The sequence below is a fragment of the Corvus cornix genome, chromosome 1 (genome assembly GCF_000738735.6).
Source record: "Corvus cornix cornix isolate S_Up_H32 chromosome 1, ASM73873v5, whole genome shotgun sequence".
Classification (NCBI taxonomy): Eukaryota; Metazoa; Chordata; class Aves; order Passeriformes; family Corvidae; genus Corvus; species Corvus cornix.
The window spans coordinates 78,344,426-78,371,500 of record NC_046332.1 but is presented as its reverse complement, the minus strand read 5'-3'; the positions used below and the strand labels follow the sequence as shown (position 1 = coordinate 78,371,500).

Genomic DNA, 27,075 nt, shown 5'->3' with positions numbered 1-27,075 from the left:
AATGAACCAGTTGGCATAGCTGACCAAATAGACCGTATTTTGGACACAGAAACTCTCAGATCAAAGAGAGAAATTTAGAAGTGAAATACAAACTGAAAAACCAATAGCCATTTTTCTACAGGATCTTAGAAGCCACAGATATAAAAGACAAAGTATCTTATGACACATTATTACCTTTTCCCTTCCTTTCTCACTACTTCCTTCCAGAGTTGGAAATATCTGCATCTCCCTCCTCCCCAGACAATTAAAACCTCACTTCCAAACCAATATCCCCCTGTACTCCAGATGAATCAACTCCTTTTTTTCTCAGATGTGTTAACTGATGCAGGAATAAGTGCTGGTAGCTTAGTCAGTTATCATGTGTTAACATCATTAAGACAATAAAGTCAGTAGAATGTAGTGGCACTCAGATAAGTAACTTACAGTCAGTCAGCTGACCACTGAGCATTGTCCACACAAATATTTCACATTAGTTTTGGGCAGGATTCAGCATGTGTTAATGTACATGTGGATATCTGCGTGTGTCATGAAGTTAGCAGACAGACAGACTATGCTTCTTTTTCATTTTGTAACCTTTGTTCCTCTGTTGCTTTTCCATTTCTTATTTCAGGCTATGCACTTCACAAGCTATGCACTGCTGAGGTTGCAGCTGGGTACTTAGGTCAGTTCTGCATTCCCTGGCACAGGAGACATGGACTTGCTGGAGCAAGTCCAGTGCAAGGCCACAAAGATGACCAAAGGACTGGGAGCATCTTTCACACGAGGAGAGGCTGAGGGAAGTGGGACTGTCTGGCCTGGAGAAGGCCCAGAGGGATTTTATCGAAGTAAAGAAATGCCTGAAGGGAAATGAAGAAGATGAAACCAGGCTTTTCTCAGTGGTTCCCAGCAACAGGAACAGAGGCAATGGGTGCAAACTGAAACATGGGAGGCTCCCTCTGAAGATCAGGAAACACTTTTTCACTGTGAGGTTGATTGAACACTAGCACAGGTTGCCCAGCGAGGTGGTAGAGTCTCCATCCTTGGAGATACTCAAAAACCATCAGAACATGGTCCCGGGGCAAGCTGTTCTGGGTTGCCCGGCCTGAGCAGGGAGGGTTGGACCAGATGTTACCCTCAGTGATTCTGTGAACTGAGTATTTGCTCTTTGGTAGGTAGTTCTATCAGGAAAGGGGAATCACATCAGTTACACACAAAACACATGGTTTTACTTAGGTAAGTACTTAAGCAAAGGCAGAATTTTTAGTGAGTGGGTAGTCTCACTGATATTAGCAATACTACTGATATTTATACTGTAACACCAATGTCAAATATTCAGAAGTTAACTAGATCAAACATTTAACTAACATTTACCTGAATCCACTTATAATCACAGTTACAAAGAGTCCAAGAAATATCATACTTTGACCAAAGACCTACATGAGACTAAACATGGATGACTGAAGGATATCCAGACTAACTGGAGGATGAAGGACAATGCACAGCAGGACATGAATGTGGAGGTAACTGCATACATTAACAGACTCTGACCAAAGACTCTCTTTGAGAAAGTACATATTTAATACTAATTTTAATTATGTAGAAGGGATGATAACTTAAATATGAACACCATACTGTGGGGTAATACAAATGCTTCTACATTCCTTTTAAAACATTTTTTAAAACAATAAAAAATTCAGCATGAATTGTTCACAATCACTCAAGAAAGATGTGAAAGAGGAAGAAAAACAACACAAAAATCAGTGATTCCTAGGTCTGATCAGGTATTAACTACATAATGTTATTTTTAAGACAAGAACTAAAACAATGAAAGTCTGGTTTAATTATTTTGCTCCCCAGCTGAATCACATTTTATCCTATAAATGCCAATTCTAAAGGACATGAATTCACTATACAGAAACACCTCAGCTGGATGAATAACTAACAGAAAGAATGGATAAAGTTCTTAACAAATAGAACCCAAAAGTACAATCCAAGTACACTTGGGAGCATTTAAGAGCAGATATCCATAGTCTATGTAAAACTAAGTTAGCCACTTCAAAATTATGAATAATAACTAATGTACTCAAAAAAACAGAACTGAAATTAAAACCATGCCTTCAACACCATCTGAACTTTCTATCTTAACCTTAAGCCATTAAAGTACAAGCTCTAAATTACAGATGCCCTATGTTTTCCAATGTCTAAATATAAAAAGTGCAACTTTTCATACAATCTGAGAAAAGTAAATTCCAGTGTAGCACAGCAACAATGAAGAAAACTGTTGCATTCAGCTTAGTGAAATCTGCAAGTCAAGCAGGGTTTCAGAAACTTTTCAATTTCAGTTTCCTAAGGTTTGAACTAAACTCTACATAAATTCAAGGCAGCTCACAGTAGACTTGGTGGGTTCCAAATTTTGAACTTTATGCAGTGCAGGTCATCTTGCAAACAAGTAAAAAACCAATACTAGATAAGAAGAAAAGCTACAACACTAAAATCAAAGAAAGAGCCTGAAAGATACCTTCCCCCACGAAGTACAGCCCTAAGCTACTCAGAAAAACCCATGGCATGTGATCTGTCTGATGACATCATCCTAGAAAGTGGAGGGAATTGCATGTCTTAGTGGGACATGTCTTCTGCTGGTGACCAACCTGAGCTTCTTTAAGCAGGCGAGCTCTAGCTATGACTGAGCCTTGACACACCTCTCAAATTTCAATCCTACAAGAGTGTAGCAAGGAAAAATGTAAAGTGGGAATCCAAGAGATTTTAAAGGGGTGGGGGGAAAAAAAAAAAGATGTATACATCCAGTGAAACATGAATACCACTTCCTAAGTTGTTTTGATTATTTTAAAGAAAAAAATAGTGAAGAAACTGTTTCAGGCCTTCACTAAACTGAGTGATATGCACTGCATGGAAGCACTTCCGTAAACAACTACTGAAAGAATTAGAATTTTAGGCATCTCTAATATGTTTCCTAATTTTATGACACAAACCCCAAAAAACTCCTATCATAAGAAACAAATGTGGTCTGCATGTGCCAGGCATCATATATTCCTGGCAAAATAAATCACAAGAAATTAAATTAGTCTTATCAATCGTAAGAACATTACAGATTACTGATTACATCAGATTTGCGATTTTCTTTAACTCTACTTCTTAAATTCTCTCTTCCTTATAAATAGGCATCATGTATTTAAACAGCATGTTTTATACAACATACCAACAACTGACATACCAAAAGTACAATAGCTGATTGTCCAGTTTCATGTGGAGAGTAAAGAAACTGCCTTTAAGAGTGTATTCCTGTGCTGGATCCAGCATCAAAATTAGATCTAGCAAGATATACCTCATCACAAAGACAGACACAGCAGACCTGTATTCCAATAACAAAACTGTAATTTTTGCAACTGAGAACAATTCGCCTTCAAAACTACAAATTGTCTAAAATTCCCTATCACCAGGCACATTACAAGAATGCCTACCTGCACGTTTCTGTAATGATGGCATCACTCAAAACCACTGAAAACAAGAACTCAAGGCAGTACAATTCTCAGTATGTCCATACCCTGCCTGGAATTCACAACTAAGATTAATGATACTAATAATACAAGGATGTAACTGGAAAGTCAGATCCCATTTAGTCATGTTCAAATACAGATTGTGAGAATTTAAATAAACCTAAACCAGGAACATAGTGAAGACAAAGTGGAAACTGACAACATCCTAGAAATTGTGCACCATTCATTTTGATATTCCACATAAGCAGAAGTTAAATTACAGAACAGCATCATAATACACTCATTTGAGTGGCTAAGTGATCTTCAGTGCTAAAAATACAGTGAAGTGTCTAACAGGCAATAAACTAGTAACTAAATATCACAGCTATCTGACCTGGTGTTAGTGCATTTACTCATCCCTTTTGTACAAATACCTGAAAATTTGAGTCCACAAAGACTAAGCTAGTAAGCTAGAAAAATGTCAAGAGTAGTAAGAATTACACAACATAGGTTGTCAGAAGGACTTAACATCAATTTGACAATCTATTAACTTCTGGCACTCTACATACACGTTATCAACCAACTACACCTGTAGTGCTAAAAGACACCTTTATAGAGTTGCATATCCTTTTTCAGATTATTTAATGTATCATGAAACTTTATTCCTTTATCAAGTTTTCTCAAAATTTATGGCAAACTATAATTTCTAACAGAGGAGAAAAAGAGACTTCTTAATCACAGAAGTGTGGCAGATATGCTACACAAAAAAAAAAAAAAGGCTGAAATTCCTAGCATGAATTTCTTTTGAAATTGCAGCACTTATTACAAAGTGGAGTGCAGCTCTCTGCTTGCTGCGGAAAAAAATTTGAGACTGAAAACACATCATCATTGACAATGACTTAATTCATGCTGACTGAAGCAATAAGAAAACTTGAAATTATTTTTTTTAGCCTTCCTGTGACACAGAGGTAGCTCAATTTAATCCTGTGGATTTACACCTAAGTAAAACATACTGTCAACCTGAAATGAAAAACACCATGCTAATTTATAAAAAAGATTATTAAGAAAGTTGAGAAAGTTTCATTATACATAAGAATAAAACTTTACATTAAAAGAGAATTAAAAAAGAACTGCATAATATATTACGAAACAAAAATTAAGCTGTTCTTTATATGTCTGTATAACCAAGTATACATACAGCTTCTGTCATCAGGAAAGAGGGAGTTAAAATGCCTTTCCATTTCTTTCCTTTCCTTCCCTCTCTAATGAACACCTGTTTGAAAGGAAGGGCTATTAAAAGAGCCAGCCGAGTAACAGGAAGGGTAGTGCATTCGGAGGAAGTCACAGATCCTTCGGAGGGCACAGAGGCTTGGGCTGATTTCCAGCGGAGACAGATTCTGGTTTGTTAGCTGCACTGCTATCATCGATATTTATAGCAAGATCAAATCATGAAAACATGTCACTATTTGCTGTTTTGTCACTCCTGTTATTAGTTATGCTGCAAATTCACAGAATACTTTGCAACAGTCAATGCAAATAGAATGCAAATGGAGACCAAACTACAGAGTTGTAGCAGCATTTCCCTCTGAGCTCAACCCGAGTTCAAATTAGTATGCAGCAAGGACATAATTTGAGTTCTCCGGACTCCATCAACTTAGTAATGAGCTCCCTTGGAAGTGGTGGCACTCTTGCTGTCTGAAAAGGTTACAGTCTTTTGGGCCAAGAAATCAGTCTGAGCTCCTAATGTCTAAGTTCGTAAAATTTTAAGAGAAGCTCACCAGTATCTAATAATCTGAAGGATTTAGCACCATCTGTTTCAGCACTTAGTGCCTTAGTATCAAGAACAGAGTAAGAAAGGAAAAAGACCACACCTCCTTTATCTGACTGATGTGATGAACATGATTTTGTACCCTTACTGCCACTGTCATTGTGAGAAACAGCTATACTACAGATCTCCTAGGAGATCAGCAAAGTATGAAAAAGCCACTAAAAGCTGAGTTTTGGAATCAAAGCTTGAGGCTTGCTGAAAACTGAAAAAACCAAACCCCAACCCAGGGCACACATTTCTACCATTTCCTCAATAATGTCATTTATAGTTGTGGGTGTACAGCTATATCCATGGCAACAGAGAGCAGTGGCACCCTGAAAATATTAACTACCAATTTTGTCATCTGTCAGTGTATCACCAGCTAGTCAGTGCTTTACACATTTTTAAGTTGAAGAGGAAAACTTTCTACTTACCATCACAAAATATTACTTTGTAATTTCTGTTCATTTTGAGTCCAAATATACTGTGCTGATCACATACATAACAGTGTTTTAAGCAACACACCGTTTTTATAACAGTAAGACTTACCAATCCACTTAAGGCTAAAATCCAGATGTAGGAACCAGAAGTTAAGAGCTAGAAGACAAGAGCAGGGATTTAAATTTTTATTTTACAAAGTTATTGCTATATGAACTACTAAGCTGCAATATAATATAGGCTATGCACTCATCATGACAACGGAAGACATCAGACTTTTACCTCTGTTAAAATTCAGTTTAACATTAAAAAAAAGTATTCCAGAAGCAGCAAAGTGGAAAAAACACAGGGATCCAACAATTGCTCCCCTTCTACAGAACAATACATTTTATTTTCATATAGCTTACTGAGTATAACAGGATGTCAGTTATAGGCTGCACAGAAAAACAAGTCTGAAAGACAGACTGAAGCAAAGGAAATGACTCAGCAACGGGAGAAGAGTTCCAAGCAGGCAGGCACCCCAAGTGAAGCTCTCAGACATGCAGTCAGACAGACTAAGCACAAGCATCAAAATTAAAGGAATGGAGTTCTCACCCAGTGACATTTTGCTGACATGAAATCACAGAAATAAGTCGTAGTGAATTTTTAAAAAAATCCTGATAAGCCAACATGGCAGCCCATTGTTTCTAGCAAAGTATGTGACTAGTCATCTGGAAAAGATTATTACCAACTGGAAAATGGACTGAAAATTAGACCAGTACTGGTTACTGAAATGTTTCTGCACGATGCTGTCTGAATCATAAGAACACCTTCCCTCTAGAGTTCTGACTACGGAAAGAGTGACTTGAGATAAGGGCAGAGTTTACAAATGAGGAGAAGGCAAATGAGTCTTCCCTCAGCCTCTGTGTGATGGCAGCAACTGTTCTGCACACAGCAGGGAGAGATCCCACACAGATATGGGGGTTAGTGACAGCACTGATCTGCACTGGAGGTGCTCAGTGTATGAAAGCAAAATACAAAAGACATGATGGAAAACAGGCCACACAATATCATGGCTTTCCCAAAGACTGCAATAATAGTGGAATTGATGGGTTCAGAAGAGAGGAAACAAGATTTCTGAAAGATCAAGAAAATAAGGTGCTGAAGCAGAAAGTGTAGGAAACCAAAGGCTGAACAGGAAAGAGGATGACTTAAATGTTCATGTGGAGCACAAGTCAACATTCTGAAACTGAATACTTTATCTAAAATACTCTCTACCACATTTCACGTAACTATGGTGTTTACCCCACTGCCAGTGCCAGAGCTACTTTTGAATCCCTAGAACATATAGAAATGAGCCTAATTCCTCACAAATTTGTATGTCTCCTATTTCATAATTCAGGTTGTAACACAACTGTCCATTCATTTCTAGGCTGCTGGGTTTGGGGTTTTTTTAAATTGTTTTTTGAACAATTACTGGCTTTCTACACAAAATAGCTATATTTTTCCAGTGATAGTTCACAGAATACTACATGATGTTGCTGTGCTCTATGTTACACTATTTTAAATTACCTGTCACATAGTAACGCATGATATACAAGTAAGATTAATTTATAGAAAACTGAAATTCGCCAAAACCTTGATTATTTGCAAACAGTCTTACCATAAAAAATACTGTATTCTACACCTTCATTTGAACTCTAACAGACAAGGGAAAAAATAAACAAATTCAAGAATATAAGTAAACTGGAAAGGTGAAAGATACATATGCTTTAGGAACAAGTTCTGTTTTAATCTCTTTTTGTCTGATTCATTTTACTGACCAAAAAAAACCCCTGTAGAATTGTCTATTATATTTTTCCATGTAAGACAAGGTAAGAACACATCAGTTGCTCACCACTTCAGCATACTAGAAACACATGTTTCTCTGTGTTTTAGCTGATGGGATAGTTACTTGTTAAATGTATGTTGAATCATGCATCAAAATTCATACACAAACATACAGAAATACTACAGAAAAACTAACTACCACATTATTAGTTTATTAAAAGATGAACAAGCAAGTACATACCATACCTGTAAACCCAGTATGTAGACCAGAGACTTGTTTGTGATAGAAAAGTGTCCCAATACTTGTGTCACCTGCACTCTTGGAATGGAGGAATAAAATGGAACAAACAGCGCAAACACAGGACCCAAGCTGCAGAAAGAAAGACACAGATGGTTATAAGAACGATACTAGCAACAGTAGTGTCAAAGAATCAAAAGGAGTTAATTCTAAGTACATAACAGTCAAAATGTTACACCACCTTGCAAACAAAGGTCTTCCGTGGGAACCAACACTAGGTAACTTGTGGCATTCAAGGTAATAGATAAATTAGCAAATAAGAACAAGTGACAAAAAGTATTTTATTTCCAAATGTTTGGGACTGAAGGCAGAAGAGAAGGCAACATATTTCCTCTGATAGCAGATTTCTCCTATAAAGCACAGCACACAACAAGAACAGCAGTGATTTCCTGCATCAGAACAAAGTTTCTTTGATTCAAATGGACAAATGATAAGGATTTTACCTTTCCCAAAAGGTTAAGGAAACCACTTCACTTATGAAGCTACGCTCCTGGTATTTACCCAGACTTAAGGTGTTAGAGGATTGCCAATAGAGTACAGTATCTAAGATGGGAGTATTGACAGTTTGATTTAATTTCCCTTTGCCAGTGACTTCCTGGCCCTACAAATAAAACTTCCTTTAGGGTCCTCATCTTAATCACAACACAAGATGTTTTTTAAGTTTTTAAACCACCATTGGAAGGAATGTCATAGAATCTAAGACTTCAAGCACTTTTTACAATAAGCAGATGCCTAGACTGATCTTGTGAACATGAACTAGTGCATTTCATTCAGACACAGAGATACAAAGCCCATTTTCCTCACCATAAAGCACACAGAAAACGAAACCATGTCTTAAAAAACACAGAGGAGGTCACAGAAGAACCAATGCCAAAGGCATGGATATGGGAGATTCTAGGAGAAAAATACTTCCTAGGATGGAGAAGGTGAATTACAAAAGGTCTCTTCAGGCAGACACAACTTGCTGCACTGGAGGAGCTGTGAAAGCTGCAGGCAGGGGAGGCCGCCAGCAAAGTGCCATCAGCCCCAGGTGAATGCTGAGCCATAGCTCTGCGCTGTCCTGGGCCCGACAGGCACAGGGTGCTGCATGGGGTGATTTTTCACTGATTATCCAAACTTTCAAGAGTTGCAGTTCCCACAGGACTTTACATTAAAGGGATCCTTCTGTACCCAGCAGGAATTCCACAAACAGCCCAGATCAGGACATCAGTAACTTGAACTGTTCAGTCAAAAATACATTTCCCTTCCAGAGAAACTACTGATAGCAGCAATCTATGGAAAATGATGGACTGAATATTAAAACTTACATTTCCTGAATAATTGCCAAGTGCAACACCCACAGCTATGAAAGAAAAAAAGAAAACACTTCAAATATTATTTTTACTGATTTAATGGTCTCTGGCTTAAGAGCATTTTGCTATATCATTTTGTTTGTTATATTTCAAGTTCAGCTTCGGGAAAAACTTCCAAAGACTTAAATACAGTTTAATTATAGAAACATTTTTAGTACCATCCATTTGACATACAGTCAGATGCACTTAAATGTACACAGAATGTCAACTCAGAAATTAATGAAAAATGTTCAATTTTGCACATAATCCTTTTTACAGAAAGAAAACACACCTGTATAAACATACACAACACATTCCTGAAATAAATTGAAATTATTTGAGTTGTAAGAGTCACAATGCTGTAAGAAAGCAACATACAAAAATCATTCTTCATCTGAAATTAGTCCATTGTAGACAATAGTCACTGAATAAATCAGGTTTTATACATGAAGATAGAAGAAACACAAAGAAAAAATGTATTTTCTCTTCTTAGGGAAGTATTTTTAAATTATTTCTTTCTACTCTCACCAAATTAACTGAGAGAATACCACATTTGTGGCATGCTTTTCAGGTTTTATTGATCCTGTGATAAACAGTGACTCAGAGATTTCACATGCAAGAGTGCACTCAATCATAAGATGGGAAAGTACAAAAAGGAATTTCCCAAGACTGCAAGTGCATTTTAAAAAGAGATTAGAGAATCCCAAAAGGTTCCCTAAATGTTAGTATTCACCATTTATGTCAACAGAGACCACAGAAAGCACCACCCAGTCCAGAATAATGATCAGCTTAATTCAAAGTCCAGTGTCTGACACTGCTCAGTACCCAACAACCTAGAGGAGCTGGATGAAACTTAGTGATGGGCCTTTTCTCCTAGAACAGTAAGTTCATAGGTACCACAGAGGTATGCTCCTAAAGGCTTCAGTGTTTGCTTTTTAGACAGAGTTCACATCTAATAGAAATAGATATTACCCATATATGCATTCAGGTATCTTTTTTTAAAATGCCAAAACTGGTGCCCTTCAAAACATTGTCTGAAACTCATTTGTACAGGCAACTACACTCGGTGAAAATTCATTCTGATTAATTTTAAACTTTCACCTTCAGCTTTCTTTATATAATTCTGTACTTCAAAAATTTCCTTTAATATTTTCTGTTGCCTTCAGAATTTTCTATAGTTTACTTATGCCTTATTTTAGAATATCTATATGAGGATGCTGCTTATCTACAGCAGGTCTGTGGGAGGAGTTATCCACGTAATAATACTGGAATATGGCTGACAAAGTAAAGGACAACAAAAGGATGGTTAAGGGAAATGCAGATCCACTGGTGAAAAAAGGGACCCACTGACAAAGGGCAAAAAAAAAGGGCACTCAATGTCTTTTTGGGTCAGTTTTCACTGGTTAGTTTTGCCCTCAGGCCTTGCAGGTGGTCCCTGAGCCTCCTGTGGGACTGGAGCAACACCTGCTGTAAAGGAAGATATTTTGGAGGCTCTTGAGCCCAACTGATCACACAGGAGGCCGTACCTCAGGGTTCTGAGGGAGGTTGCCAATGCTACATCACTGAAACATCATGGTGATTAAGGCAGGTTCCTGATGACTGGAAAATTGCAAATGTCACACCCATCTTCATGGAGGGCAAGAAGAGGATCCAGGTAGCTACAAGCCTCACCTCTATCCCTGGGAAAGTTACAGAGCAAAGCTCCTAGAAGCCATTGCCAGCTACATGATGGACGAGGCAGCTGCTAATATCCCCTATGGATTTACCAGGAGTGACTCTGGTGCTGTTGTTAAGGAAGGGGAAGATGGCAAATGTTGTACACTCTGACTTTAGGATGCCCTTTGACTTGGTTTCCTCTTCAGCCCTTAAGGAAAAACAGGGAAGATATGCACTGTATAAGCAGATTTGAGGGAATCTGGCTGCACTGGACTCCAAGGGTTCTGATCAGCAGCACCAACTTTAATGGCAGCCACTTACTAGCAGCTTCCCTCAAGGACACACACTGGTCTTTATTAAATAGCCTGGATAATGGGACAGAGTGCACTCCCAACAAGGTAGCAAGTGAAATTAAATTGGAGGGAGCAGCCAATACTTCAGAGAGCAGGACCACATTCAGCTATTCCTTGATGGACTCGAGAAATGGGCTGACATTAGGAACCTTAAGGAGTTCAACAGAAGTAACTGTGGAGTCTTCCATCAGGGTTGGAATAACCTTGTGCAATGGCATAGACTGGCTAGAAAACAGATTTGCAGACAAGGATCTGGAGAATCTTTTCAGTGTTAGTCAGCCTTTGAGTGTCAGTTTATCCTTGCAGGAAAGGTCAATCACATACAGGGCAGCATTAACAATGTGTTATCCTCAGGCCAAGAGAAGTAATTGCTCAGCACTTCTTAGCCTGAACCTAAATCATTGTGTCCACTTCTGGGCTTCACACTTGAAGAAAGATATTAATATACTGGAGTAAGTCCAGACAGGGGCAATGACAGTCCAGTATTGTACCAGGCTGCCCAGAGCTACAGTCTCCATCCTCAGAGATACAGCCTGGACACATAGCCCAAAATAACCCATTCTTGTTGGATGTATTTTGAACCCAGGGTTGAACTAGATGACTGCCAGAGGTCCTGTCAAACCTAAGCTACCCTATTGCTCCATGAATAATCAAAGCCTTTTTCCTGAAGGTCATGGTCACTGGAGGAATTTCTGTTCCTCTGTTTCACTAGACAGGTGCAAACACCCATCCACATACTGTAAATAAAAGGACTGGTTCTTAACTCTTTTAGTCGTGTTAATTAGTTGTTTGGTAGCATGTATCAGATTCAACATCTACAAGTCGAAAACATATTCCTATTGAAGGACTACTTCAATCTTTTCTTTTTCTTCACTTCTTTCTTATCCTCTTGTTTTTGCTTTCCCTTTCATCTCTTTTAGTCTCCTCTCCTGTACTTTCTCTCCTTTTGCAGAGACCTCCAGCCCAGCCCTTTGTTCACTACACTATGAGAATATCAGGAACATCCTTTCAAGTGCCATGATTAACTTCTACTAGAAATCTGAGATGTCTGTGTGCAATGAAGGGCTATAGACACAAACACATGCTGACTCTGAACAGAGTTTTTGCCCACTTCATATTTAGGAAGTTAATTTCAGTCATGTGGGTTAGAAAATAAATTTTTCAAACAAACCAGAAAACTCTAAAACCTGAAAAGTGAATTCTAGAGTTTGAACACTCCACATGGATACCATGTCTATCCCAAAGATGTACTGTAGTAGCTGTCTTGACAATAATTATATTGTCATTTTGAAGAGCATGTTAAATTTTAAGATTTGCAGTGAAACAGAAACCATGACCAGATGGGAACATTCTAAATCATATGCATTGATGAGATTGGTTTTGTACAGAGAAAAAACCCGTGACATGTAGGAACAATAGCCTTGAAAAAAAGAAATCAGAGATGTAAAAATTACTGTCAGAGAAGAAAAAATCAGGGGCAAGTACATCTTATAAGAGAAATGCACTATTTAAAGTCTAAAACAGTGACTATTAAATGCAGATTAAAATAAAACATTAGCACTACCAAATATATGCACAAAACAGAGGAAAAATGTTCTAAAATGCATGAAAAGAGGGTTAGAAAGCTAAATAAATGTAGCTTCTGCAAAAATACTTGCTGTTGTCAATGGAAGTTTTGTGGGATCAAGTTTGCAGAAATAACATGCTATTTTATTCAGAATGACTCACTACACTTAGTAACTGCGGTGCTGTGTTTTTCTTCATTCAAGTTCTTCAAAAAACCATTAAACTGACAAATTCACAACAACGTATTTTTCGGGGGACTAAAAATATCACTTATAAAACAGCTGCAGATAATACAGGCACGTAAACAGTGCACTTGGAACTCAAGCTACTAAATCACTTCAGTGACCTGCGCTCCTACAGTCTGTCCAAACACTGCCATATTAAACTTAAGGTGCCAGCCTTTATTCTGAACATGCTAAATATCCACAATAACATTCCTTACAATTAAGCAACTCTGTGGAATGTGACCACCCTGATAGATGTGTTCTTCTCCCTGCTGGAACCCTGGACTCAAAGGACCCACCTATTGCACCCAATCCTTTCACTACACATGAGCAGGGCGCCCCACTGCCTGAAGTCTCTCAACAGCCGCAAAAGCATTTGGCTTTGTTACTCAATACTCACTAACACCAATATTTCACAGGAAAGCAGCAAGAAGGCAGAGAAAAAGTAAAAACCCAAGACAAAACTTGAAGTTGTGCATCTGGAGGTGAAAAGAAAGGTTCCTCTTGTCCTTGGATATCTCTGCAGAATCACTGCAACTTGGAGTTCATCAAAATTTGAGACTAATCATCTAATCAACACTTTACAATCCCCTCATGAAGGCAGAAGTCAAGACACCTATCCTAAAGTAAGCTTTAGTTTTTAATGCCAAGACTATCCAACAATATGTTTCGTAAACTGCTGGGTTCCATGCTACTTGCCTTGCCTGCCAAAAGCAAAACATGAAGTGTCTGCACATATATGGTAAACACAAACGTATATCACATTATTTAATTTAAATGTTCAAATCCCGTAACAGTCAAACAGATATTGGACCAAGAGCAGCTTTATCAGAACAGAAAACAAGCAGCTACAAGGATAAACAGCTAGTGAAAGAATGCAGCCTGTACCATTTAGCTCAAGCAAATAGCATTACATCATGCTAGGCTGGATTGGTAGCTAATACATCAGTGTGACTCAAAGGGTGCAATCTAGTACTGTATCTTAAGCAAAGGAAGGCAATATTTTATCAGATCTGAGCAGGAAACATACTGGCATTATTTTATAATGGTAACACAATTCTGAAACAAACATTTCCTTTAATAAGAAGCTGGGGTACTAATGTCAGCCCTTGAGCAAAGACATGTCTGCGTATCTCAAAATTTCCCATTTCTACAGCATATGTTAGGTGCTTGACAGGGAACCACACTGTGGTATTACTTTGCATACATATGAAGCAAGTTCCCTGTGCAATTTCCCTTTAAACAGTCCTTAATTCTCATTACTTCATTTAAAGAGATTTTACTCTCTGATGAAGCTGAATAATTAAAAAATTATTCAGAAACAAGAAAAAAATCTAGAATAAGAGCGGTAAGTTCTCCCAAACACTTTTTGAATGTGGTGTTAGAAGATGAATGCTCCATTAAGACTGAGGAGCTGAAAGCCCTCGATAGAGCCCTTCAGCTCTCTGGCATCTATGAGGCATCAAGCCATGTGTACACTGGGAGTTCAACACCAGGAAAATCAGTGTACAGTGTCAACCAAGTGCTCCAAGTAGGTACAAAAGTAGCTCACAAGGCTCTATGTTCTGCTATAGCAAAAACATTTCCTATCACACGAAGTACATTTAGTAAAGTGTAACTTTGTCATTAGATCTGCATTCACTTTAGGCTTTCTGATGAGATGGGCATGTTAGTAGAGATCCTATCTTTACACACCTTCACCACTACAATGTCAGCCAACACCTGTGCTGTGAACACAGCCCTAACATTTCCAAAGAGGCATCCTACATTCTGCATGGGTTGGACCCGCCAAAAATAGCCTTATCGTGCCTTGTTTAAAATCAGGCCACCAAATGAGGTCATTTTAAAGATAGATAGTCCTTTGCAGTCATGAATGATCAGTATCAGTTCTTGGGGAAAATCCCAAGTAACTCTCAACCACAGTCTCTAACAGCAAACGAAAGGATTTTCCATCTATCTCTGATCTCCAAAACCCTCTTAACAAACACACAATTCAACTCTTACATCAAAGTTCTTCACCCAGAAACAAGGTTATTTCAGGTACAAATGGCTTAACTCACAGCTTGACATCCCATCCCTTTCCTACTCCCTAGCCACTCATTCTTATCAGTATTATTTTAGGGGAATCAGATTTGTGTTTTAGAAGTTTTTTATCTTTCATGTATTTACCTTTTATTTTTCATTATTATTATTATTATTATCACTGCTTAAAATGCAACAAACAGCTTACAAAGGCAGACATTCTTATTAATCTCTCAAACTCCCAGAGTTCTTCAACTCCCTCATACATTTTTGAAAGGCCTTTCTGTAAATCCTCATCATTATGATACTAAAACCATGCTGGGAATGTCCACGGGCGTTTGAGACATCTGCTTTAACACCGCATCTCGGTATGTCTCGGTTTTGAGGTTTCCTTGTGCTGCATCAGATCTCATTGGTAAGAAGAAGTTTTAAAGCATGCACTGATCACACAGCCCTTTGCTGTAAATTAAGTTATTCTTAAATGCAGATGGCATATAAACAAAGTTTTTCACATATGAGAGGGATTTTAGTTGGTCAACAATTCGTCAAGTAAACCTCTGGGTAAAGTCCCTTCTGCGAAAGTCAGTAATGCGTAACTTCAGGGGGGAGGTGCAAGTGTTGTTTCTAATTACTCTCTTTGAACAGACTAATTGTAAAAGGATCAAAAATAGATGCTTTCACATCCCATAAAACAGTAGGCAGCAAATCAAGACCGGCATACAAACAGGGTTGGTTTTTTCTAAGCACTTGAAAAAACCCTACCCCTCCCACAAAAGACTCACGTAATCACTCTTGAGAACAATGTGCAAGGCTAAATCTTCGCAGTCAAGCCATCCTGTTAATGCCCTTAACTGCTCAGAGGATCCAAGAAGCTACAGAGATGTAAGTACAGAAAAGAACTAACTTTTTACATTTTTCCTTTGTCACTGAGTAACAGCAAACAATTCCGGAAATATTTCCTTTTTTGCATTATACTGGATATTTTATAAATGATCTTTGTATAGGAAAGGCCCATGGAAGAAATTCTCTGATATTTTATATTCCCATATTAATATGCTGTTAGCTAGTTTCCATTTAAAGGATCTGTTGAGCCGCAGAATCAACAAGTTATTTCAAGTCCTTTCTTATAATACAGCCTTCTGACAATCACAAGGAAACATTTCATGGTGCCTTACCTTAGACAATTTTTAAGCAACACTAATTTAAATTATACTAATGCAGAAATAGCTACTGTAGAAGTAGTAAGGGAAGCACTGAAGCTCTCAAGTCACTGAATCTCACAGAATAATAGTAGGAGACAGCCTTAAAACAAATCCATACTGTGGTTGTGAAGGCATAGCTTGCTCTTATCACGTGTGCTCCTTGTCTGTGAAAACAGCCTTTATTATCAGCTTGAAAACTCCTCTGTCACTCTTCTCATTTCTAAATATTGCAACAGAGCATTTTAAGAATTCAAAGTTTTATGAGCTGATTCCTCTTTTAACTTCTAGTACACATTTCTTTCAAGGTTTTTAGAATGCATTCTTCTTCTGAATTGCAATGACCAAACACCTTTCTCCTTATTACTGATCTTTGTGCCACAAAGCTGAAGAAATATTACAAGTGGTACGATTTTTATACACCTTCCCAATGTAAAAGGACCAATTCTTCCTATTATCCTGGCAAAACAAGACAGATTGTTCAGCAGACAATAACTCAACTATCATTTATCTTAAAAAATAAGACAGAGTACATGCCTTTGAGCACAGAATACAAGAGGTCTGTCTAACATTTTCATGGCTGCTCCTGAAAAGACAAGAGGATTGAAAATTTACCTGGCAATTAGTCATTAAGAGCTCAAATCTCATTCCTTTCTGGTCAAAAGACTCAGAAGCAGGTATAAAGAATAATAAACTTAATATAGAAACTGAAATCTGAAGCTGTAATCCCTAAAATGAAGGACTATACCTGTACAGGTCTCATATAACTCAGAAAAAAACTCCAAACTCTAAAAGGTGTGCATGTTTTCTAGTATTAAAATACAAATTCTCATTTGACCACTTCTTTCTTCTGCTTGCAAGAATGTAATTGTCAGTGGCTCACACTTTTATTTTGCTTATTTGCTCTAGTTTTAGGCTCTCTCCTTTTTACATTTAGTATAGTTAAGTAAGTATAAACTGAAGGGAAGTTAATCATCTAGCATCAGCACAGCTCTTCATGTTAGTATGTGTTTTTGGCAGAGATTATTTATGTTAGATAGTTCTCATACTTTTTGTAGAACAGATCACCCTTGTAAAGAGAGATCCAACAGATAAGACCGAGGCGTACACTTCAAATGGCTTCCACTTTTTCTTTAACTAGATATACAGCATTTCAGCTCAACTTCTTTTATTTTGATCTCACTTACTGTAGTTTTTATTATTTTTTAGTACCAAACATAACTGTAATACAACAACTGTCATGCTAAATCTGTAGTTATAGACAAAAGCAGAACCATAAAGATCCCACAGTGTTGTAAATTTGCATAATCTGTTAAGCGCTTAAAGAATATTGTAATTCTTTACAGTCATTGTTAAGACAATTTAATGAATTAAATACATACTTGGGATTCTCTGATGTGTGTGTTACAAATTTGGGTTTACTATGCCAACAAATTTGGGTCTACACCAAAGAGGGATAAAAGCGCTAGCCTGGAAACTCCCTCATCAAAATTAGCTGTGGGTTGTGACCTGAGGACTCAGGTCACTCAGTCATTAGGCTGACTCACCGGCCTTTAGAACACAAAACTCAACAGCTTTTGAAAAAAAATTAACCTAAAGCAGTAAATGCATATGAGTGCTAAAGTGTTAGAAAGAAAGAGGAAGCTTTAGGACATGTCTGTCTCTTGCCTCAGCTTTGATTAAACCACGTGCAGTCCCCAGCTGCCAGTCCATAAACATAGATACTATGTACCCTAGGTATATGTTCTTTTCTGTACTAACAAAGAGTTCTATGCAACATAGCACGCACACTTTTTAATACACATAACTTAATTGAATCATGCCTTTTCCTCAGAGGAAACACTCTATAATAAAGATGACCCACATGGTAAAATAGAAATCCAAAGAGTAAATATGACTGGTCAACAGAAAAAAAAAAAAAAAAGAGATTAAAGAAAAAATTAAACCTACATAAACATAGAACTGCATATTTCCCATCTTCCACTGTTTTAAAACAATGTAAGACCTACACAGATTATAGATATACAGGACTGTAAGATCAGTGAAGCTTGTGGGGAAGAGAAGTCTCCTTCCTGACCATTCCTTTAAAATAATTTACACTCTTTATGCATAGATAAACAACATTATCCTCCAATATGTTTTGTTAAGGAAATATTGCCCATCTCATAGTGACTAAACCATACTATGTATAGAGCGCCAGGAGAGATCTTTCTAATGAACTGCTGTGCCTTTTCAAGAATTTAGTTAGTATCCCTCTTAAATTAGCTACTGGACCAGGGATAAATGGACCAGGGATTCAACTCCAAAGAATGAAAATGATGAAGACACACAGAGAAATCACATGTTAGATTACAATACACAGTAAAACCCTTCTACATGTTCCCTGTTCTGCCAAAAAGCAAGAGATGAGAACACAAGAAATTTCATTTAGTATACAGAGAGAGCTTTATACCATTGCTTGCACACAATCCCAGCCCACATAGTCTAAGGTGCAACACTGCAATTGCTGGCTCACAGTTTAAGTCTATGCTTCATAACAGTTAAATGTGTGCAATATTATGATACTACATACAAAGCTCATTATACATGAACATGTCTATGAAGCTTTGGATTACATAGTACTTCCAGACTGGAGTCACCATCCTGTTCATCAAACACCTTTTGCTGTGGGGATTAAACACAAAACAAATGTAGAAACATAAAACAAATTACTAATGCCAGTCAAATGTTTTCACACAACATGAATCTTCTACACCATTTATTTTTTCTTCTTTGATGAGATTACAATATTGGTTTAGAAAGGCACCTGCACAGATTTCAGACATGCTAGATTTTGTAAACAGCTTGCCATTGTGCTGTGAATTTTTTCCCCAGGTGGATGCTATTGCTGTGAAACACCAAGAAGCACAGAGAATAGACTAGCAGCTGCCTAGCTAACAAATCTCGTAAGGCAATTGGCTAAAGAAATTTGGCGGTCAGAAAGCAAACATAGTGCTAAGACTTGAAAATGGCAAGTGAAAGAACAACAAAGAAGAACCTGCACTGGTTGCAAGCCTGGGCATAGTATTTAGCAGTAAAATTAATTGTAAACTTCTCCCAGGTCGAAGCAGACAGCAATGGCCATGCCCTTATACTGAAGTTATCCTCTGACACACTGAATCAGAGAAATACTCCTCGATCACAGTGAACTAACATCACAAACTCCCAGTGCAATGCTACACAACTCTATCTTGCATACATAATCAACTGAGCAGAAAAAGCAGGGACGTAGTGGTGAGAATGCCTCCAGGCACACTAATGCCAAGAGCCATCTGGAAACCCAAGTCCTGTGTGGGACACAGCTGGGGTTAGAACAGACATCAAAGGATTATTTCACCTTGTGGTGAAATATTTGAGAAGCTTACCTCGAATTGCCCAAACCATGAGATTGTGTACAGGTAAGGAGACTCAATAAAAATAGCAATTGTAAATTAATTTTACAGACATTTAAGTAAGAGACACACATTTTTTAACAGGGAAGTTGACTGACCAAAGACTAGAGTACAAATGGTTAATTTGCTTTCTCTTCAGTTCTCCAAATCAAGATAAACAGCATCTTAGAAAATATGCTTTAAATGAAAAGTTACTGGAATCCATACACAATAACTAAAATAATATAATAACCTGGACTATACAGAAGATTACATTAAGTGAGTAAGCAGTCTGTGTCACTGAGTGTTTATAGACTCAGAAAATGTAAAAACCTGAACAACCTTCTTTACAATACAGATATACAGACAGGAATTTTCAGGACTTTATACCTTAAAATTTTGCATGTGACTCTAAGCCAAAAACCTCTGGTACTGGTTTCTAAAATTATTTAATTGTTAAGGGAAATTAATATTATCTTTCTTCCAAGTATATACTTAAAAGTAATATCATGAATAAACCTGGAAAGCCACTGGAAGGGTATTTAATCCAACAAGCTAGAAGAGCAAAAGTTTTAGTAGTGATTCTGGAGGGTAACTTAATTGGTGCATCTGGATTTGGGACAGTAAATGGCCGTATTCTCACAGGTTATTCAGGCACACAGCTCATTAAAACAGAGTCATGTCCAGCTAGTCTGAGTTTTGCAGCAGTAAGAATGTAACATTCTCCATTTTTTCTCCAATAATACAAAACTCACAAAAAGTATTCAAAATGTTCTTTTTTTAGATACATTCTGTGCAGGATGTCATGTGCTGTATGTATAGTAAGTGGATTACTCAGGATTGCTGACAAGAAATAAACAGCAACGTGACACAAGGAATAGGATTTAAAAAAATATATCTCATCTTACTTAATAGTCTATACACCTTTCAGGAAGAAAATAGTTTTTAAATTATGCCCTCTACAAAATTGCCAAGAAAATGTGAAATACCTGCTGAGGTGAATCAAGTTCATCCAACAACAATTAGAGTTCCCAAGTACAAAGAAGTTACCACAGCTCAGGTGATGCACATTATAGTGGATGGTATCAACTTTATCATCTGTTTGGACCACAAACCAGATAAAATCTCTCTCTCTCTCATTTTTTGTTTTTTAAATAAATATATTCAGGTAATACAGCACCTAAACACCTTGGTGACTCTCAAAAATGCCCATACATACCTACAGATGGAGAAAACACTAATACTCATCTAGAGCATTGTAGAATGTGTTCCCTACATTAAGAGTCAAAATATTTTGGGTATAACAGAGGATCAAAAAGAACATTTTCTGCCCCCAGAGCGGACTCCCACAGCAGGCAAAAGAGCCTGCCAAGGAGCACAGCTTAGCTGATGTGCACAGTGCCCTGGAAGATCCATGAGCTGTGCTCCTCCCTCTGTCTCCTCATCCATTTGTGGCCAGTTTGTCCTGCCATGTTCCAATGTATATCCAAGCTAGCACCATGGATAGACACAAACACTATCTCAGCTAGGACTCCTCAACATAGCCACAGTTATATGTGAGGATGAACATCCTATTTTGAGCAACAAGCTCTAGATTAATTTATTACATTAAAGATCCAACTTCATAGGACAAAATTAGGTAACATGCAATTTATGAAATTCTACTCCTGATGTACAAAAAATATATTTTTTACTGAATTTACAGTTTTTTTCCTAAACAACAGTTCAATGTGTTTGTATAATAGATATTCTACATTTTACATACGTTTATAGAAAGACATATGAATGGATGTGCCAATTAGGTGCATTATTTTTGAACCAAAACTGTTACAACTTTAAAGCAAAAATAAAACTATGCACTTAATATGCTGTAGCTAGTTACGGCAATTGAACTGTTTATCATAAATCTTAGATTATCCTTTCCCATATATGTTGACAAAATGGTTTTACCTAGACTTTGAGAAAGAGATTCATAGAAGATAGATGTGCTGCTGGGAAAGTGAACAAGAATCAGAAGCATTTAAATATGAGAAACAAAACAAAATACCTCGCTGACTCATATACAGGTGCCTACACAAACCCACACCATTTTAGGCAAAAAGAAGCCTGTTACACTTAGATAAAGCAAAAGCCATCCTGAACACTTCTACAAGGGAAAAGATGGGAGAAAATCATACCAGAACTATCCTCAGGGTAATAAGTACTGCATTAATCAGTCACCAAACACGCTAACACGAAGACAGCGTGAACAATGCAGAATTAACTAACATAAAATTACTGACATTCTTAAATCTGCGCTACAGCTGGAGTTGTTATTTACCAGATTAGTTCCTTTATTCAAGGCACAGAACTCCCACTTTGGATTTGACATACAACCCTGAATGCAGTATTCCCACCTCTTGACGGACAGTACTTACTTCACAAATCTCTATGAATCAGAACATTGTACATCTATCAGTCAGACATCACTCACCTGTCTTCCACTGTCTGCAGGTTTACTGTTTACAGAGAACCATTAATTGTGAACACCCTGAAATAAGAGGACAATCTCCTCAAATCATGGAAGAAAGCACTAACCTTTTAATGCTTTCACAAGTTAATAAAAGGATAATGAATGCTTTCTAAAATGCGTGGTTTAAATCCCCTAAAACTGAGAGGTATTTCCCAGAAAGAATTTTTTGAAGTACAACAGGCTACAGTTGCTTGTAAATATTGTGTGTTGAAAGAGACATCCTCAGAAATAACATAGACATGTTATTTAAAGGTACAAAACAGACTTAAATTTCCACTTGCAACAGCATTATCTTCAGGTAGTATTCTGTGTTAAAGCAGAATCAATCTTGTTTTGACTGATGTTTAAATTCATAAATGGTGCCTCTAAGAGGCACCCTTTTGTAGAACAGCTGCTCGAGGAGTATCATGAGATGCCCCATCCTTTCTGAGATTTATGTCTACATTATACAACTGTCAGGGAACAGCAGACCTAAGAAATGTTTGCACTGAGAGCAGTATCAACAGGATGGGGTTATTTCAATTTTTGAAATTCTGCTGGATCATTTAAAAATATTTTTAAGTCCCCCAAATCACTGCCACTTTGCAACTCTTCTATGCTACTTATGACTGTACAGATGAAACAATTTCTAAAATCTACTAAATTGACAAAGTGTAAAATAGTTCACCTGCATTATCTTTCTTTAGCACTGTCACTAAAGAGTGATTAAAGTAGTAGTCTTAAGAATTTATGTATGTAACAACATTTGAATTAGCTTCCAAAAGCCAATTCTTAAAACTAGAATTAAACAAGTTGAGTTATTATGGTGGAATCTATGATCTTAAAGGTCTTTTCCAACCTAAGTGAATCTATGATTCTGTTATAATGTCAATGTGATAAGAATGCAGGAAAAAAAAAGTTCCTCTAAACAAGTTAAAGAATCACAATGTGAATTGTTAGAAACAAAAAATCCCTTAAAATTAACTGAAACACATTTAAAACATTTGTCTGCTTGTCTGATCCTTGGGGACTTCATATGATCGTTTATCATGTGGTTTCTTCAGACTCTTTTTCCCCTTCAGATTGCTTTAAACAGTCTCCCACCTCCTGAACGTCTATAGACTTCACTTTTCAAATACATTACATCCCTGGTTTACTACATTGCTGATTTTCTTTATTAGAGAAGAAATTGGGATCAAAACAGAAAAGCCAAAAGGAGGCATTTGTTTGTTTACAGATAGAGTCTTGACAAGTATTTCACAGCAATGAAGTTTCATTTCAGTTTTTTAGTCTTATTTTGCAACAGAGGCTGTCCATCGTTATGTAGAAGCAGTTTATCTACATTAATTACAAAATTTCCCTTTTGTTGTTTTTTTTTTTTCCTTCATGTTAGGTCTACTGAGCTTCCTGCAACAACAGTGGTTGCAGAAATGGACCCTTTCACAGCATCTGAGGCCAACATTTCCACCTGCGATTTATACGAGCACAAAGACACAGCACGGATATTACTGTCGGTCTTCTATGGCTCCATCTTGATTCTTGGGGTGCTTGGAAACACCATTGCCCTCACCGTCATTTTTAAGAACAGAAAGAAGATCAACTCCACTACCCTCTATTCAACAAATCTCGTCTTCTCCGATCTGCTGTTCTGCATTGCCTTGCCAACCAGGATAGCCTACTACGCCCTGGGATTTCACTGGCCCTTTGGAGAAGCGCTGTGTCGAATAACCGCGCTCTTGTTCTACATCAACACCTACGCCGGTGTGAACTTCATGACATGCTTGAGCATTGACAGGTTCTTTGCTGTTGTCCACCCCTTCCGATACAAGATCAGAAGGATTAAATATGCCAAGGGCATGTGTGTCTTTGTCTGGTTTCTTGTATTCAGTCAAACTTTCCCGCTACTTATACAATCCATGTCACAGGAAGAAGAAGAAAGGACTACATGTATGGAATATCCAAACTTTGAGAAAATAGAACATCTGCCATTTATACTTCTTGCTGCCTGTTTAATAGGGTATCTTATTCCCCTGGGGATTATACTATTTTGCTACTCTCAAATCAGCTGCAAACTTTTTCAAACAGCCAAGGAAAATCCACTGACTGAAAAATCAGGGATAAATAAAAAAGCTATCAATACAATCATATTTGTAATTATAGTGTTCATCATCTGCTTTACCCCTTATCATGTTGCAATCATACAACACATGATTAAGAAACTTCAGCAAGAACCCTTGTGCACTGAAAAGAAAATTTTCCAGAAGTCACTCCATTATACTGTATTTCTGATGAATTTTAACTGCTGCCTAGATCCTTTCATCTATTTCTTTGCATGCAAAGGATACAAGAGAACTGTACTGAAAATACTGAGACGACAAGTGAGTGTATCACTTTCAAGCGCTGCCAGGTCACATCACGAAGAAAGCTCACGTGACGTGGGAGAAACGCAAATGACGGTACTTGCTAAATCTTCCAATGGAAAGCTACCTGAAAAATAAAGTCTGTAGTATACCACGGTGGACAAAGACGAAAAAATCCAGGGTCCACAGCAAAAACTCTTAGAGCTCCCTGTACAGCAGCTTAAGTAGAATTCAGTTTCTCAGGATGTCAGGGAATCAAAGAGTGATGGACTGAGAAAGAATTATCACAGGACAGCTGGAAAACTCAGCATTATAATCTTCTTGCTGTATCCTTTCAACCGATCTCTTATTTTTTCCAGCAAATATGCACCATTGTGAATGTTCAGATTCCATGCTGCACTTACATATGCCTGGATGTTATTAACTCAAGCAGAATCAATTCACACTTTGGATTGAACACAAATAGAGCTTACAATTCAGACCAACTACAACCAGAACATCTGAAAATTTCAAGACCTCTAGCTGAGCTCCAATTACCAATTACAGCAATGGCTTTGTTGATCCAGTCACACAAACAAAGGAAATCAAATTTTGAGATAAAATGGACAACTTCTGTGCTCATTTGACTATGACAAGTACTTAGTTTACAGACCTTTGGAGGTGAAACTGCTTTTTACAATATTTGGAGCACAAATGCCTTATTGGACAAGTCACATAGAAAACATTGTCAAATATAACACATGAAAAGCAAACGAACTGTTTGGTTCTTTCCAACACTGAACATCTCCTGTATGTTAAATCACTCATCTTCACAAGGTGTATTTACTTGCTTTACTCCTTTTCCTAAAGGAAAACTTTCCTTTCTAGTGTGTATTGTAAAAAGTCTCTCTCTACTCCTATTGTATATAGATTATTTATAAACACAAATGGAAGCAAGAGACTGTAATATGAAAACTGCACCATTTCAGTTAAAAGAACGGTGATACAGTGTTCTGAAGAACTTCTGCTGAAGTCAGACATGGACACAGGACAAACGTTTTAGAAACCTGAATAAATGTTCATAGTTGAGACCACTAAAAAGTAAATTAATGGATTAATTCTGATAGTGTGAGACGGCTACCTCTCTTTATGAACTGTTTACCTGAGAGATCAATAAATGAGAACAGCAGAATTGGCTGGGAAAGAACAAGTTTTCCCATCATGCCTTCATACAGCATATCTAGGATCCCTTTAGGCATGCTGAAATTGGCTCAGGAAATACATCAAATGACTTAAACACATCCTGCTGGAATCAGCTCCATACCAGCTGAGAATCCAGGATGTAAGCACTGGGTTCCTGCTGACGTGCCCTTCCGTCACGTTTCAGTTTCCTTCCCTACTTCATTTCTGGCCCCACTATCTTTTCTTTAGTGTTCTATCTTATTAATATGCCTTCACTAGCCAACACAACTTGGTAACTCAGCCAGGAGGTTGTGATGGAAAATTAAAGAGTACCTGATAATCATTAGTAAAAACTGTGCCAGATGTCAGAATAAATGTTATTTATTGCAGCTGTATCTCTCTGACATTGAGGTTGTACTGGAAGTCAGACATATTACATTTGTCATCTTTTCAATGCCTTCCTTCCTCACATGTTGACCTCTGCCTACCTGCAAACACAGAAGGGTCATATCTGAAGAGCAGTACGGAAACATTAAATTAACAATTATTTTTTTATGGCAAAGAAACCACAAAACCCCCTATATTTCATACCACTTAGACTGCCAAAATTGAGGTTCTAAATCTAAAATTCTAATTCTCTCTTTTCTAACTCTAAAAGACACTATGCAGCTTCAGAAAAGGAGCGTAAGAAGAATAATTTTTATCAGAAGTTCTGCTTAATTCTGCATGTTCTAGCAGTTCTATTCTTGTCAGCTTTTTTAATAAACTATTTAAAATTATTATTTAAGAATGTGTTCCTATTGGAGTAAGCAAATGGTAACAGGATAAAATCACAGACAGACCACAAATGAATACCTAGAAGTTGTAGAAACAAAATATATGTATTATTAACATCACACCAGTACAAGCTTATTTTAGTCTAATAATGTCTAGGCTTTTTGGGGTTTTTAGTATTCATTTCATCTAATTGTGATTATAAAATCTTAAAGACAAGAAGTCTTTTCTATATTTGTCCGTAAAATATAACTTAAATATGTATTAAAACACCACATACTGCAGGTAACTACACTTTTCTAAGTGGAAACAAAGTGAAGATTTCTATTGAAAATCTTTCTCCATCCCCATTTTCTCACATTAGCAATTCTGTTATTTTCAATATTAGATTTTGTTTCTAAATCACATCAGCGTTCCCAAACAGCTAACTTTACATCAAAATACTGCTCTAGCGTGAGTCCAGTTAGCTATGGGTTTGAGAAAAGCTACTCTTTTCTCCTTATTTAAAAGTTTCTCAAATGCTGAAGTAACCAATAAAATAAAAACCTTTAAAAGCTAAGACAAGCCCAGTTTCCTGACAAAAGTCCTACAAGCACAAACATAGATGGACAATGACAATTCATATCTGTGGCAGCTGATGCCACTGCTCCTCCTCACTCCTTGTCAGGATGCACTTGCAGCTCGAGCACGCTTGTGTCAATGA

General features: G+C 37.3%; 2 protein-coding genes across 4 annotated transcripts in view; one reads left to right on the top strand and one right to left on the bottom strand.

Moving 5' to 3' along the window:
• Window positions 1–27,075, bottom strand: part of UBAC2 (UBA domain containing 2) — an 89,578-nt gene that overhangs the window by 23,920 nt on the left and 38,583 nt on the right. For 2 of the 3 annotated variants that reach the window (XM_039560474.1, XM_019282902.3), the window contains exons 5-6: window positions 7,774–7,897; window positions 5,830–5,877 (exon numbers count right to left, since the gene is read on the bottom strand). In XM_039560474.1, coding sequence (XP_039416408.1) covers window positions 5,830–5,877; window positions 7,774–7,897 — 172 coding nt within the window. Of the gene's footprint in view, window positions 1–5,829; window positions 5,878–7,768; window positions 7,898–27,075 lie in introns of all 3 variants that reach the window. The other variant, XM_039560577.1, reaches the window with a different exon arrangement.
• LOC104685978 (G-protein coupled receptor 183) lies at window positions 15,667–26,377 on the top strand. Its single transcript, XM_010394100.4, has 2 exons — window positions 15,667–15,859; window positions 23,471–26,377. The coding sequence occupies exons 1-2, from the start codon at window positions 15,819–15,821 to the stop codon at window positions 24,573–24,575; spliced, it is 1,146 nt and encodes a 381-aa protein (XP_010392402.1). The 5' UTR covers window positions 15,667–15,818; the 3' UTR covers window positions 24,576–26,377.